The following is an 11,943-nucleotide window of genomic DNA, read 5'->3' on the forward strand; positions in this document are numbered from 1 at the left end:
AATTGTTTTTGAAAAGGCTGTTTCTGTTCTTGAGTCAAAAATTAAAATAATTATTGCAATATTGTTTGGCTGATATTTCAGTCTCCATTTTGCTTCAGTTCATTGTTTCCTTTATGTTTTTAATGGAGTCACCAGTTTATTGATCCTTCTAAAAGCTGCACAACATGAACAGCATCTCAGTGGTTTTGTCTGTTTAACGGCATCTTCAAACATTTGATCTGTGAAAACAAAGTAAAACTTTAACCTTTCTAACCTACTGATAGATGTGCATATTTGTATGTAAAAGACTTTCAAGCCTTGTTTTTAATTTATTGGTTTTAACCCTTATTTTACAGTCCTAAATATATATAGGAATATAAAACCTGCAGCTTCCATGCCACACTATCCCACTACATATTGTATCTATGCATGTGTGTATACACAAACAGAATGTATTTGAAATATAAATAAGAAATTGGAAGCTAAGGAAAAATGCTGCCATGAATATAGGAATGTTTACTTTCAGACTTCTAATTAGAATTGGAACAAAGTTTTCTACAGTTAGCTTATAAGAGATGTGTTATTTAAACATCCTATATTAAAAAAAAAAATCAGCTTCTAACTATCAGTTTATTTTTTTTTTTGATTTGACTGCATTTGAGACTGCAGTTTGAACCACTGCATGACAAAAAAAAAAAAAAAAAAACCAAAAAACAAAACACATAGAATCATCCTATACCTTTATCAAGCTTTGTTTTCCAGGAAATACTCTACGGTAACTATGATTGAGTTCCAGATTTTTAATTACAGATGCATACATTAACTTCAGCTGTGCCTGTATGCATAAGGTGAAGCATACATATTTCCTGTTGTAAGTGTGAGACCCAAGTCTAGATTTACAACTCCCAACTGGCATATAAGGAAGTGAGAAAAAAAAATTGGTGCATTTTGTGTATAAAATAATTAGATATTAATTGGAACAGAAACTAAGACTGAAGTCTTTATTCCTAGCAGATCAGTGCTACAGGGCACGTGTCACAGTCGTCTTGACTTCACTTGAAGTCAGGCTATCTCTTACCAAGTGATGGATGGAGTTTATGATTCTTTCTAATTTCAGTTTCATATTCCTCTAAATAAGGGCCATCAGCCAGGTCCAAACACTGGACTACCACATGAAACTGATGTAAGTGTTCAAATCTCTGTCACCCTAGACTTTCTATGACAGTTCAGATGGTGAGCCTGGCCAGATCCTGGCTGGCTCACAGCCTTCCTGTTCTTGTCTAGCTCCCACACAAACACTGGATGTGTTGTTGTATTGCAAGTGGCCAGCCTCTGGTCACTGTGAGAAAAGACAGATATCCTGGGGTTCTGACAGGAGGCTGGCAGAGATATGCCAAAACTGGCATCTGACTGCATCATGCAAGGTGTACTTAACCATCTTGAGGATTACCTCCTTGGTCTGTCACGGCAAGCAGCACTGCATAAAGATTTGAGGTTCATTTCTTGCTTGGTATTGATTTTAATATGAGACCTGTTATCTCATGGAGTTAAATCTGGCTGGCACCCAGTCACTAGTGGTGTTCCCCAGGGTATTGGGGCTTGTCTTCTTTAATACCTTATCAGTACATTTGCAGATGCCACCAAGCTGGATGGCTGTGTAAAGCTGGAAAGCTTTACAACAGGATCTGGACAGGTGAGACTGACAGGCCAAGGCTAACTCTATGAAGTTCAACAAGGCCAAGTGCCAGGTCCTCCACTTCAGTCACAACAACCCCATGGTAAGCTACAGACTTGGGGATGTGTGGTTGGAAAGCTGCAGCTTCAAGAGGGTCCTGAGGGTATTGGTTAACTGAACATGAATCAGCAGTGTGCCCAGGTGGCCAAGAAGGCCAATAGCATCCTAGCTTGTATTAGAAAAACCGGGGCCAGCAGGAACAAGAAAATGATCAGTACATAGCACTGGTGAGGTGTGTGTTGTGTTCGGTTCCAGGCCCCTTACTACAGAAAGAACATTGAGGTGCTGGAGTGTGTACAGAGAAGAGCAACAATGCTCCCGAAGGGCCTGGAACACATGACCTATGAGGAGCATCTAAGGGAGCTAGGGTTGTTCATTCTAGAGGAGGCTGAGGGGAGATATTACTGCTCTTTATGACTACCTGAAGGAAGGTTCGAGCAAGGACTGGGTGCGGTGGTCAAGAGATGAAGAAAGTACCACTGGAGGATGCTCATTGAGAGCAGCCCTGTGGAGAAGGACCTGGGGATGCTGGGGGTCAAACGGTGGACATGAGCTGGCACTGAGTACTCACAGTCCAGAGGCAGCCCTGTTAGAATCATAGAATGGTCTGGGTTAGAAGGGACCTTCAAAGGTCATCCAGTCCAACATCCGCTGCTATCAGCAGGGATATCCTCAAATAGAGCAGGTTGCCCAGAGCCCTGTCCAGCCTCACCTTTAATATCTCCAAAGATGGGGCCTCAACCACCTCCCTGGGGAACCTGTTCCAGTGTTCCACCACCCACATGGTGCAGAACTTGTTCCTAACATCCAATCTAAATCTGCTTTAGTCTGAAGCCATTGCCCCTTGTCTTGTCACTGCTGCCTTTGCAAACAGTGTCTCTCTCTCCAGCCTTCCTGTAGCCCCTTCAGGTACTGGAAGGTCACTATTAGGTCTCCCCAGAGATTTACCTTTTGAACGTGGACAGGCTAATCTACAAAATGCATTGATGGTGTTAAACCCAAGTGATTTAGCTTAGAGGATCCTTTTCACAAAACACTTAGTCCATAGAAGGTTTACCCTTCCCCTGGCAACTTTCATGACCATAAGTCCCTGCACCTATTTTGTCACTCCTCTTCAAACCAGATCTATCAATATGTTTTCCATTCTTCTAATAAGCATTGGGTAAAAAGGATTTGATTTTATACAATACCTTTTAACTTCCACAGGGCAAGTAAATTAAAAAAGAAAGCTCAGAAACTTTTAATTAGGACACCTTCATCCTTCAGTGGGCACTGCTTTGATATAACCTATAACAACATAGGTATCGACTTAAGCCATAAACATATTACTTATCTATTCCTCATGAGGAAATGCCTACAGTAGCTGCTGCTCCCCACCACCACCCCCCTTCATCTTCCTAAAGCAGCCCCTGCTCCCTGTACACCAGCCTCCACCCTGCCCAAACAACTCCTGCTCTACTATCACCATTTCTGCACCCACCCCAGAGCCTGGAGCAAGACCCTCAACCAACCATTATACCACACAGAGGAGCAAAGCCCCAGTAAGGAGGCTCAGAAAGCAGCCATAGAGAATATTGGAGTAACCATCAACCTCTACCTACCTAAACCGGGGGACCACCAGGCCCTCCGGCCTTTGTCCCCCACCCCACCCCACCCCACCCAATGTGCACCACAGGTACTCACCGGTGATGAAAGGAGGATCCTTCAGCCCAAGTGGGCTCAGTTTAAGGCTTCTGCCTTTCCTGAGGCAGATTAAAAAGGGGAGTGGGTGGGGAGGGAAAGTGGCCACACCTGGGGTGGGAGGAGACTCCAATAAAGCCCAGGTGCCATGGGATTTGAGAGGAAAAAGAGGCGAGTGGAGCAGAAAAGGGGCAGATACGGTGGAAAATGGGAGGTGGTTCTGGGCTGATCCCCAGCAGTGTGGGTAGCAGGGGGAAGGGAAGGGATTCTGCCCCTCTGCTCTGCTGAGACCCCACCTGAAGTGTTGGGCTAGCTCTGGAGTCCTCTGCACAGGCATGGATCTGTTGGAACAGGGACAGAGGAGTCTCCTTTTCTGGACACTTTCAAGACCTGTCTGGATGTGTTTCTGTGCAACCTGTGCTGTATTCTATGGTCCTGCTCTGGCAGGCGGGGTGGACTTGATCTGCCAAGGTCCCTTCCAACCCCTAACTTCCTGTGAAGGAGTGGGACAGCCTCTTCTCCTTGGTGGCAAGTGGAAGGACTAGAGGAAATGGTTCAAGCTGCACCAGGGGAAGTTCAGGATGGATATTAGGAAATACTTCTTCACAGAAAGGGTTATCAAACATTGGAATGGCCTGCCTGGAGCCCATCCGTGGAGCTTTTTAAGCAGTGTGTGGACCTGGGGCTTAGGGACAGTTTAGTGTTGACCCTTCAGTGCTGTGTTGGAGGTTCGACTGGATGATCTTTGAGCTCTCTTCCAACCAGGTGTATTCTGTGATTACAAATGCAACCCACCCTGAGCTGTGAGCAGATATTTGCAGCAGCTGTGGGATCCCTCCATCTAAGATCCCATGGCTGCTCACCTCCCAGTAGCACTCCTCACTCTGCCAACTACTACTAATTGTACTTTAAAGTACAGTTCTTCCACAAGGAGAAGCCCAGACGTACGATCCACCGTCAGACTTAAATCCTTCACCTGCAGAGGAGCTCGCACAATCGGGGTGTGAGACATCCCAGGCACAGCCATTGATAAAAGCATATGTAAACTGGACGCCAGGCAATACTCATGTGCTTGTCACATCACCCCCATGGCTCAGATGCCGGTGGTTAGTTTAGGAGAACGCCGTGAGGCCACCCGGCTGCCAGAGGACGGGAGGAAGGGGCGGGCAAGCCGCCGGGCGGGAGACGCCGCCAGCCGTGCCGCGCGCTGCCCCAAGCTCTTGTTCCCCCAAGCCCCACCCTACACGAAGCGCGCGCGCGCCACCTCTCCACCACTAGTCTATCTCCTTGCCGGCCGAGGAGGGAAAAATATGAGATGGCTTGGCTCCGCCCACGGCGCCGCGGATTGGTCCCCGCCTTCTGCTCACCTACTATTAGCTGCACCGCCCCCATCGGCGACTTCGGATTGGTCGACAGGGTTTGGATACCAAATTCAAAGTTTTTAAAAGTACCCGGCGAGGGCTACCGCGCATTCCCTGCCGGCGGCCGCAGCGGCGCAGCACTGTTAGGTGAGTGCGGACCGATCGCGGGGACCTCTATGGCAAAGCCGATGGGGGGCAGCGTGGTCGCTACGATGAAGACTCCCTAATAGGAGCGATTTGTGGCAGTGGGATACAGTGTTGAGGGCTCCGTGGTAGAGCTGTTTCAGGGCAGCGGGATGCTGTAAGTGAGAGGGCTCCGTGGTCGGGACGGTGGGGACCGGCATATGTAGTGTAGGGACTTTAGGTGTTTGTGGAGCTCTGAGAGGCTGCAGGAGAACTGGGGATGGGGGCTCCGCCGCTCTCTCCAGCCTCGCCCCGCGGTTATCCCGCCGGCGGGATAAGATGGGAGTGGGCGGCGGCACATAGGCAGCCGCGGAACGCCCGCGTCCCGCCACCGAACGGCGTGTGCGGCGCGCCCTGCTGCGCATTAGTGGGGGTCGGGTCTGAAGCCGAGGTGGGTAGTACAAGCTCCCGCCGGCGGGCAGTGGCTGGCGGGGAGGCGCCGCGTTATCTCCCGCCCGTAGAGCCACGCCGGGCATCCCCCCAGAGCACTCCTGGCCTCCTTGCTGGCTCGCCGCCACCATTTTTGGGAGAATCCCTCAATGTGGGGGGAAACGGAGACCTCCGAAGGCACAGGAGGCTTTTCCTGGGGCCATGGGGCACGGCAGGGGCGAGAGCTGATCTGCCTGCCTCCGACTTGGGCCATCTTGAGCGCTGGGCAGGAGCAGCTTGACAGCGCTGTGGGGTCTCCCGGCTTAGCCCACTTCTCCAGGAGGTCGGAGCTGGCCCTGGAGCCCTAAATACGGGATGGGGACATTTTCTAGCTCTGCAGTATTTAATCCCAAAAGCTCCTCGGCGCGCGAAGCGACGGGAGAAGGAAAGAAGGAGGCTTAGCCAAGGAATTGTAGCTCTCTCTCAGCTCACACTGTAAAAAGCCATAAGTGTATTTGCTCATTTCTTCCACCAAATGTATGTAAGAAGGGACTTCTGCTGCTCTGAGACGTTCAAGAAACACATTTTTCTATTTTTTTCCAAAACTGCTAGGTGTGCTTAAATCCCTTGAAATACCTACTCAAATGGGGGACCTTGTTTTCTTACGAACTGTTGAACATTATTTTCCCGTTAGATTTAACACGAGAGTGATGGCTTCCTTCTCCCCCTTCAGTCCTTGCCCATCCCCCCGCCGTTGTTAATATAGATAGCACCACACTTCGGGAGGGGCGGGGAGGGGAAAGAAACAGGGCAAGAAAAGCTCAATTTCCCGACAGTAACAGTTGACCTCCCACCTTCTAAAAATTATGCTTGTAAGAAGCCTTATTTAATTTTGTTTAAGCAGTGCTAGTTTTCGTTGTAGTTTACACAGACATGTGAGCACTCAAGCTTTTTCTGTGCCACTTGGTCTCCTCCTCTTTTAGAAATGCAAGATACCTGGCTACATCAGCAGCATTTCCTCTGGCCTTGGATGCAAGCTTCTGGCTGCTGTAGACTAGCTAAACCCCTGCATGTCCCTGCAGTTACTCATGGAACTCTGCCACTGGTGTCCTTTTCAGAGGCTCTAAGAGTCCTGAGTGTGTAGTTGCATTTAGAGTAGGAATTGGAGGCATTGGTGTGCTAAACATAATCTGTACTGGTGGAATGGTGACAAAGTAAATGACCCAGTCAGTTTTCTCGCTCCAGCTATGTGCAGCATAAAGCTCTAATTTCAAGAAGAACTTACATAGATTTACTGTGTGGCCATTCAAATCCTTCCACTAATGGTCTGTATTTTAGATGCTAGAAACATGATGGTCTTGGAAGTCCTTTTCAAGCATGGTGATTCTGTGAAAGTGACTTAAAAAGCTAAAAATTCATGATTCAGAAGGAAGGCATGATCAGTTCGTTACAGGAAAAAATTTGTGATACAGTTTATGTTGTGTTGTAATACTGTTCTTGTTTCTTGCAGGATAGAAACAAAATAATGAAATCAAATTTAAACAACTCTTTCAAAATGAAACGTGATTTTGGTTGTACGTCTCTTCATGCTGGGTGTGCACCACTGAAATCTGCTGTGGAGAACACAAGACTGGAAGAACCCTGCCGCAATTATGAGAAAAGCTTTTGTAAAAGCTGTGCTGAAGAGCGTCAGAAAGCACTCCTTAGTGATTCAAACAATGTAGCCACCAGAGTTCTAGATCTTGAAGATGAAAGAAAACCTGTACATAACAAAGAAAACAAACAGATAAACCAGAGACTGGATGAAGGTATCAATGAAATGGAGGCACTGGAAAACAGTAAATTTAATGAGGACAGTGGTTATTCCTCTATGTTAAGTAATCGATATGCTGATCCAGTAGAACATGAGGATAGTATACCTTTGGCGGGGAATATCTGTGGCACACCAAAGCAATGTCTCATGAAGAACCAAAACCAAACACAGTTTTCAAAGAAGACTTTGTTGCCAGTAATCCATTACGAAGAAATGATTTGCTCAACGTTGAAAAAAAGTGGTAAAAACAATCTGAAGTCTTGGGCTGCAGTAGAAAAAATTGTTTTCAGAGGAAAGGTTGAACTTTGTAATCTAATTGGAAAGAAAATGGGACTAGATAGAATAGACATTCTTGCTGAGCTCTTCCAAAAGAACCTGAAGCATGTTCTAGCAAACATTTTAAGGCATCTTGGTGAGATGGATTTAATAAAGTAAGTATTTTGATCTCATTTTATTAGGAAAGTTAAAAAAGTAACACTAATCAGATGTTTTAAGAATGTTCTAGGTATGGGGCCTGTGACATTTAATCACTGGTTAATATCATGTAATAATATACTAAAACACAAAGTGTTACTGTTTCCTTGGAAGGCAAATTAAGTATCAGGACTGTGAACGTAATCTCATATTGCACATGAAAGAAAAAGGTTGCATTAGTTATTCACACTATGAAATAAACAGTTTTTCCCTTTCCTAGGAGGTAACTGATATATTTTTGTCATTGCAGTTTTGCCAAAGTCAGCACAACATGGCAGAAGATTCTACAAGAAGATAAACAGATTTTCCAAAAGTATAGTAAAGCTGTGAAAAGCCTTTCTGTAAGTCTCTGCTCCAGTTCAACATTGCAAGTCTAAACCAGCAGTGTCTTTGTGCCATTTTAGGACTCTTCCCAATCTTAAGAGATTTCAGAAAAGTTTTAGATTGAAAATGTTCTCACTGTAGCATCTTAATTTGTCCTGTTAGTATATTGCTAGTCATGTCACTCTTTGGAGCCCAAGGAAGGTTGCCTGTGAAGATTACCCAAGGAGAGATGGATATCTTAAGAATTTCCATGTCCTGTGTTACAGAGGAAAGCAGGAAGGAAAGGGTCAGTTACAGCACTGCCTGCTAGTCAAGCAGATGCTTGCTTTCTTCAGTGTCCCCACCGATCCAGGAGGGAGAGAGACAGAGAAATGGCTCAGATGACTGTGACGCTTGTTTGTACTTTCTCGCAACAGTCTGAAGTGTGATGTGTTGGTTATAAAAAACTGAAAAGCTTTTTGCACTGCAAGCTATTCCTAATGCCTATTTGTATTGTGAAATCAAAAATAGAAGATCCAACCCCAACAGCATTGTGCTAAGGCAAGATTCTTGTAAAACACTTATGACCGTTTTTCTTCCTTGAGAGAATGGAAGACAGTGAAATAAGGCTCAAGATCTGCTACAGAATAAGGTTGACCACTAGTTTGGATTTTATGTAGTATTTTGTATTGCTAGCCTGCTGAGGTGAAACAGTTGGATACCACTGAATGTTCATCTCAAAGTTTGATTTCCTCCCTAGTATTCCATTTTTTTTTAAATTTGACCTGCAAACTTAGAAAACTGGTGGGAAGAATTTGCTTCTCAAAGAAAACTGCAAGCATCTCTGTTCACCATAAAGAATTTGGGAAGCTGCTTTGTGCTTTACAACATTGTGATGGCTTGGTGCCATGCTTTGCCTAAATAATTATGATGTGTTAACATCAGCCAAGTAAGTTGTGTTATGTAATAGAAGATTGTTGGTTTTGATGGTCTGAGATAGGGGTCTCTTCCAATAAGTCTCTTCTCAAATTTTATTCTTGGTTTTATTTTCATAAGAATGCCACTGAGACATCAGAGAATGCTGTAACAAGGGGGTATGTCCTCTACCGAGCTGCTTTGGCCTCCATTCAGAAAGCAATCCCACCTGTCAACTTGAACAAAAAAGGTACCAGATCCAAAGCATCCAAGAATCACAGCAGGCTCATGGAGTTCTCTGAGGTAACTGTGGTTTCCACTCATCTTCAGTTGTCTAGCACACGATCAGCTTGTAAAGTATATTTCTGAAAATAGTATCCCTGATTTGAAGTGCTTGTAACTCTTTATGGTAAGGCTGCCAGATTCTGTTTATGGAGCCTCTTTTAAGACTGTCAGAAACTAAGGGAGAATATTGACATACTAGGATGTTCTACTTGGTTTGTTCCTAGGTATTTAGTTGCCCTTATAAGAAAGTTTAGTGGGGTTTTTTTTGTTGTTTTTGCTTACTTTTTTGGCATGGATCAGACATGAAACAGTTTAGTAATTTTCTTTCAGTTTCCATGGGCTTAAATCACATGTTTTCCAGGTAAGCAGTCCAACAAAACTTTTCAATTTTGCATCAGGAATGGTCTCTTTTTTATGTAAAACAATGACTGAAGACTTAATTCTTTTTTTTTTGAAACATGAAACAATATTTCTCCTATTCATCCTATGCTTTTTTTCTAGTTCATTATTTGACATTGAAATGACTTTTTAACTACATATTAGTAATGTCATGTATTTGGAGTTGTTATCAACTGCCAACAGCCTAAGTTTCCCTTCACCTTGTTATTTTTCTTAAGCCTTTTGATTTTTTTAACTCCGCATGTAGGTATATGTCCACATTGCAAGTGTCTTATAAGACTTTTCAAAATGTTTGAGAGCCATGGTTAATAAGCAACAGATTTTTCTCTTTGGGAAAAGTTTTTATAATCAAGTTCAAAAGCAAATTGGTGCAATGAGAATTTCCCTGGGAAGTACAATCAAGATGCTCTAATACTTCTGTATAGTACTTTGTAGCATTAGGAGACTCAAAATTAACTGTACTGAAGTAACGGCCTAATTTTTTTTCCTTGATAAGCATATATATCCATACATGTTTAAATTATGAAAACATTATGCTTTATAACAGTGATATGGTATGACGTGTTCTACAGGACTATAACTTCCTAATACAATTTTTTTTGTAATAGTGGATTTTTTTGTGTCAAAAATTAATTCATTAGAGATGAGTAGGAATTGCTTCAATTTGGTGTCTCATGCAGCATGCCTCACAGCTGAAATTTCTGGACACATGATTCACTTTTCAAAAATGCTAATGATTTAAAGAAAAAGAAAATAAATTTGAGCTATTATTAAAGTAAACTAAACAACAGTCCTTGGATTCAAGAGAGCTACTTTTCTTACTGCTTTGTATTTAGCCTGTCTTCTTAAATTTAAAGAATTTTAAATTGACTACTTTTATTCCAGTCCAAAGGACCTGCAGTTAGACTGATTATTCCTCTCAAGTCTACATCTGAATTTGATACACCCAGAATTAGGCTAAATTTGTAATTTCTCTGTTTATGCTCTGTCTAGAGTAGGAGAAATTATAAGATGTTTCGTGGCACTTAGATATATCAGGGAATGTTTGATATGTATACTTAGCCTCCTCACTATTTTCTTTGTATGCTTTTTTCCAACAGGCTGCCAAGACCTTGAAAAATACTGAGAGCCTTAAAATCTGCCACCGCTGTGGCTCACCTGCAAAGTATGACTCCTATCTACAAAGGGCGATGTGCATTCGTGAGAGTTGTGGATTTGACTTTTGCACAAAGTGCATGTGCAACTACCACAACTCCAGTGACTGTATGAGCAGCAAACCAGTGAAACCTAACTCTAAACTGGGGCCACTTCCTGGGACTAAAAAAAGCAAAAAGAATCTACGGCGATTATGATGCACCCATCCCAATATATACTGCTGTGTGCACAAAGAAAATCAAACAAGTGCTTTCTGCTAGTCTATTTTTTTAAAGGTTAAATAGCCCAGAGGAATAAAATTAGGAAGATTTTTAAAAGAAAATTCAGAGTGAATTTCAATAGCATTCTAATTATTGTCTTGATAGTTCCTCTACTGTGTTTCAGTCTTCAAAACACCCCACAATAATGAACAAACCAAAACACTTTTGACAAGTAACCTTTCATGCGCAGTCCTAACAATTCGTAAATGCCTGAAGGGAGAAACTTAAATTGTTTTATTTAAATCTTTACTATTGTGCAAAAATCCTTTCAATGAATTTATAGTAAGAATGTCAAGTGAGGTGAATGAAGTCCCTTTTAATGTAAAATGATGAGTCTAGGTTTCATTACTTTTTTCCCCCAAGGCTTTGCCATAATTTTATGATGTGAAAGTTCATAATACTGTGGTTTATCTTGTGAATCTTGAACTGTTGCTTCTCCTTGATCTCTCCATTCAGAAACTTCATGTTTTCCTTGAATTGAGGGGATATTCTTTCCAACTTCAAAAAAAAAAAAAAGTACTGTATCATGGCTATACTGCTAAAAAAATTGTTTTGCCACTTTTTTCGAAACCATAAGATAAATTTTTAATATATGTATATACTTGTAAATACTTTAAATGTTATTCCTGTTTGTCTTGTAAATGTGAAAATAAATTGCTATTCACAACTTGTTTGGCAAATCTAGTCTTCCTTATCATCATCTTAAAAGATTCCTTTTTGTGCTCAGTTCTCAAGTCTAGTATGTGCTTGTTAAAAATGTTGATTTAACAAAAAGGAAATGTGGTTTTGTGTAAAGCATACTGAATCCATTTGCATGCTATGTTCCTGCAGCTTACCTAAAGGCTCTTGGCAGTAATTTCCATTATTTCCTACAACCAATTCATTCAATGGAGAATTTTCTGTTGGTTGAATTTATTGCAGGACTAACTCCCTGTTTTGTAATCCCACAGCAAAGAAAGGCAAGCTTTCAACAGGAAGACTGATCATTTTCTGGAAATGTCGGGGGTGGTTTTTTGTTTGTGTTTTTTTTTC

At 42.8% G+C, this 11,943-nt stretch overlaps 1 protein-coding gene across 1 annotated transcript; it reads left to right on the plus strand.

Moving 5' to 3' along the window:
• Nucleotides 1–6,832: 6,832 nt before the first annotated feature.
• Nucleotides 6,833–10,848, plus strand: FBXO5 (F-box protein 5). The gene is made up of 4 exons (XM_054399159.1): nucleotides 6,833–7,551; nucleotides 7,845–7,935; nucleotides 8,954–9,115; nucleotides 10,597–10,848. The coding sequence occupies exons 1-4, from the start codon at nucleotides 6,833–6,835 to the stop codon at nucleotides 10,846–10,848; spliced, it is 1,224 nt and encodes a 407-aa protein (XP_054255134.1).
• The last annotated feature ends 1,095 nt before the right edge of the window (nucleotides 10,849–11,943 follow it).

The sequence above is a fragment of the Indicator indicator genome, chromosome 2 (assembly GCF_027791375.1).
Source record: "Indicator indicator isolate 239-I01 chromosome 2, UM_Iind_1.1, whole genome shotgun sequence".
In the NCBI taxonomy this organism is placed as follows: Eukaryota; Metazoa; Chordata; class Aves; order Piciformes; family Indicatoridae; genus Indicator; species Indicator indicator.

Excerpts from the sequence above, each read along its gene's own strand:
- FBXO5 (XM_054399159.1), top strand. The coding sequence starts at position 6,833 with ATGAAATCAAATTTAAACAACTCTTTCAAAATGAAACGTGATTTTGGT. Across the intron at positions 7,552-7,844 it reads GGTGAGATGGATTTAATAAA|TTTTGCCAAAGTCAGCACAA; the intron begins GTAAGTATTTTG and ends TTGTCATTGCAG. Across the intron at positions 7,936-8,953 it reads AAGCTGTGAAAAGCCTTTCT|AATGCCACTGAGACATCAGA; the intron begins GTAAGTCTCTGC and ends TATTTTCATAAG.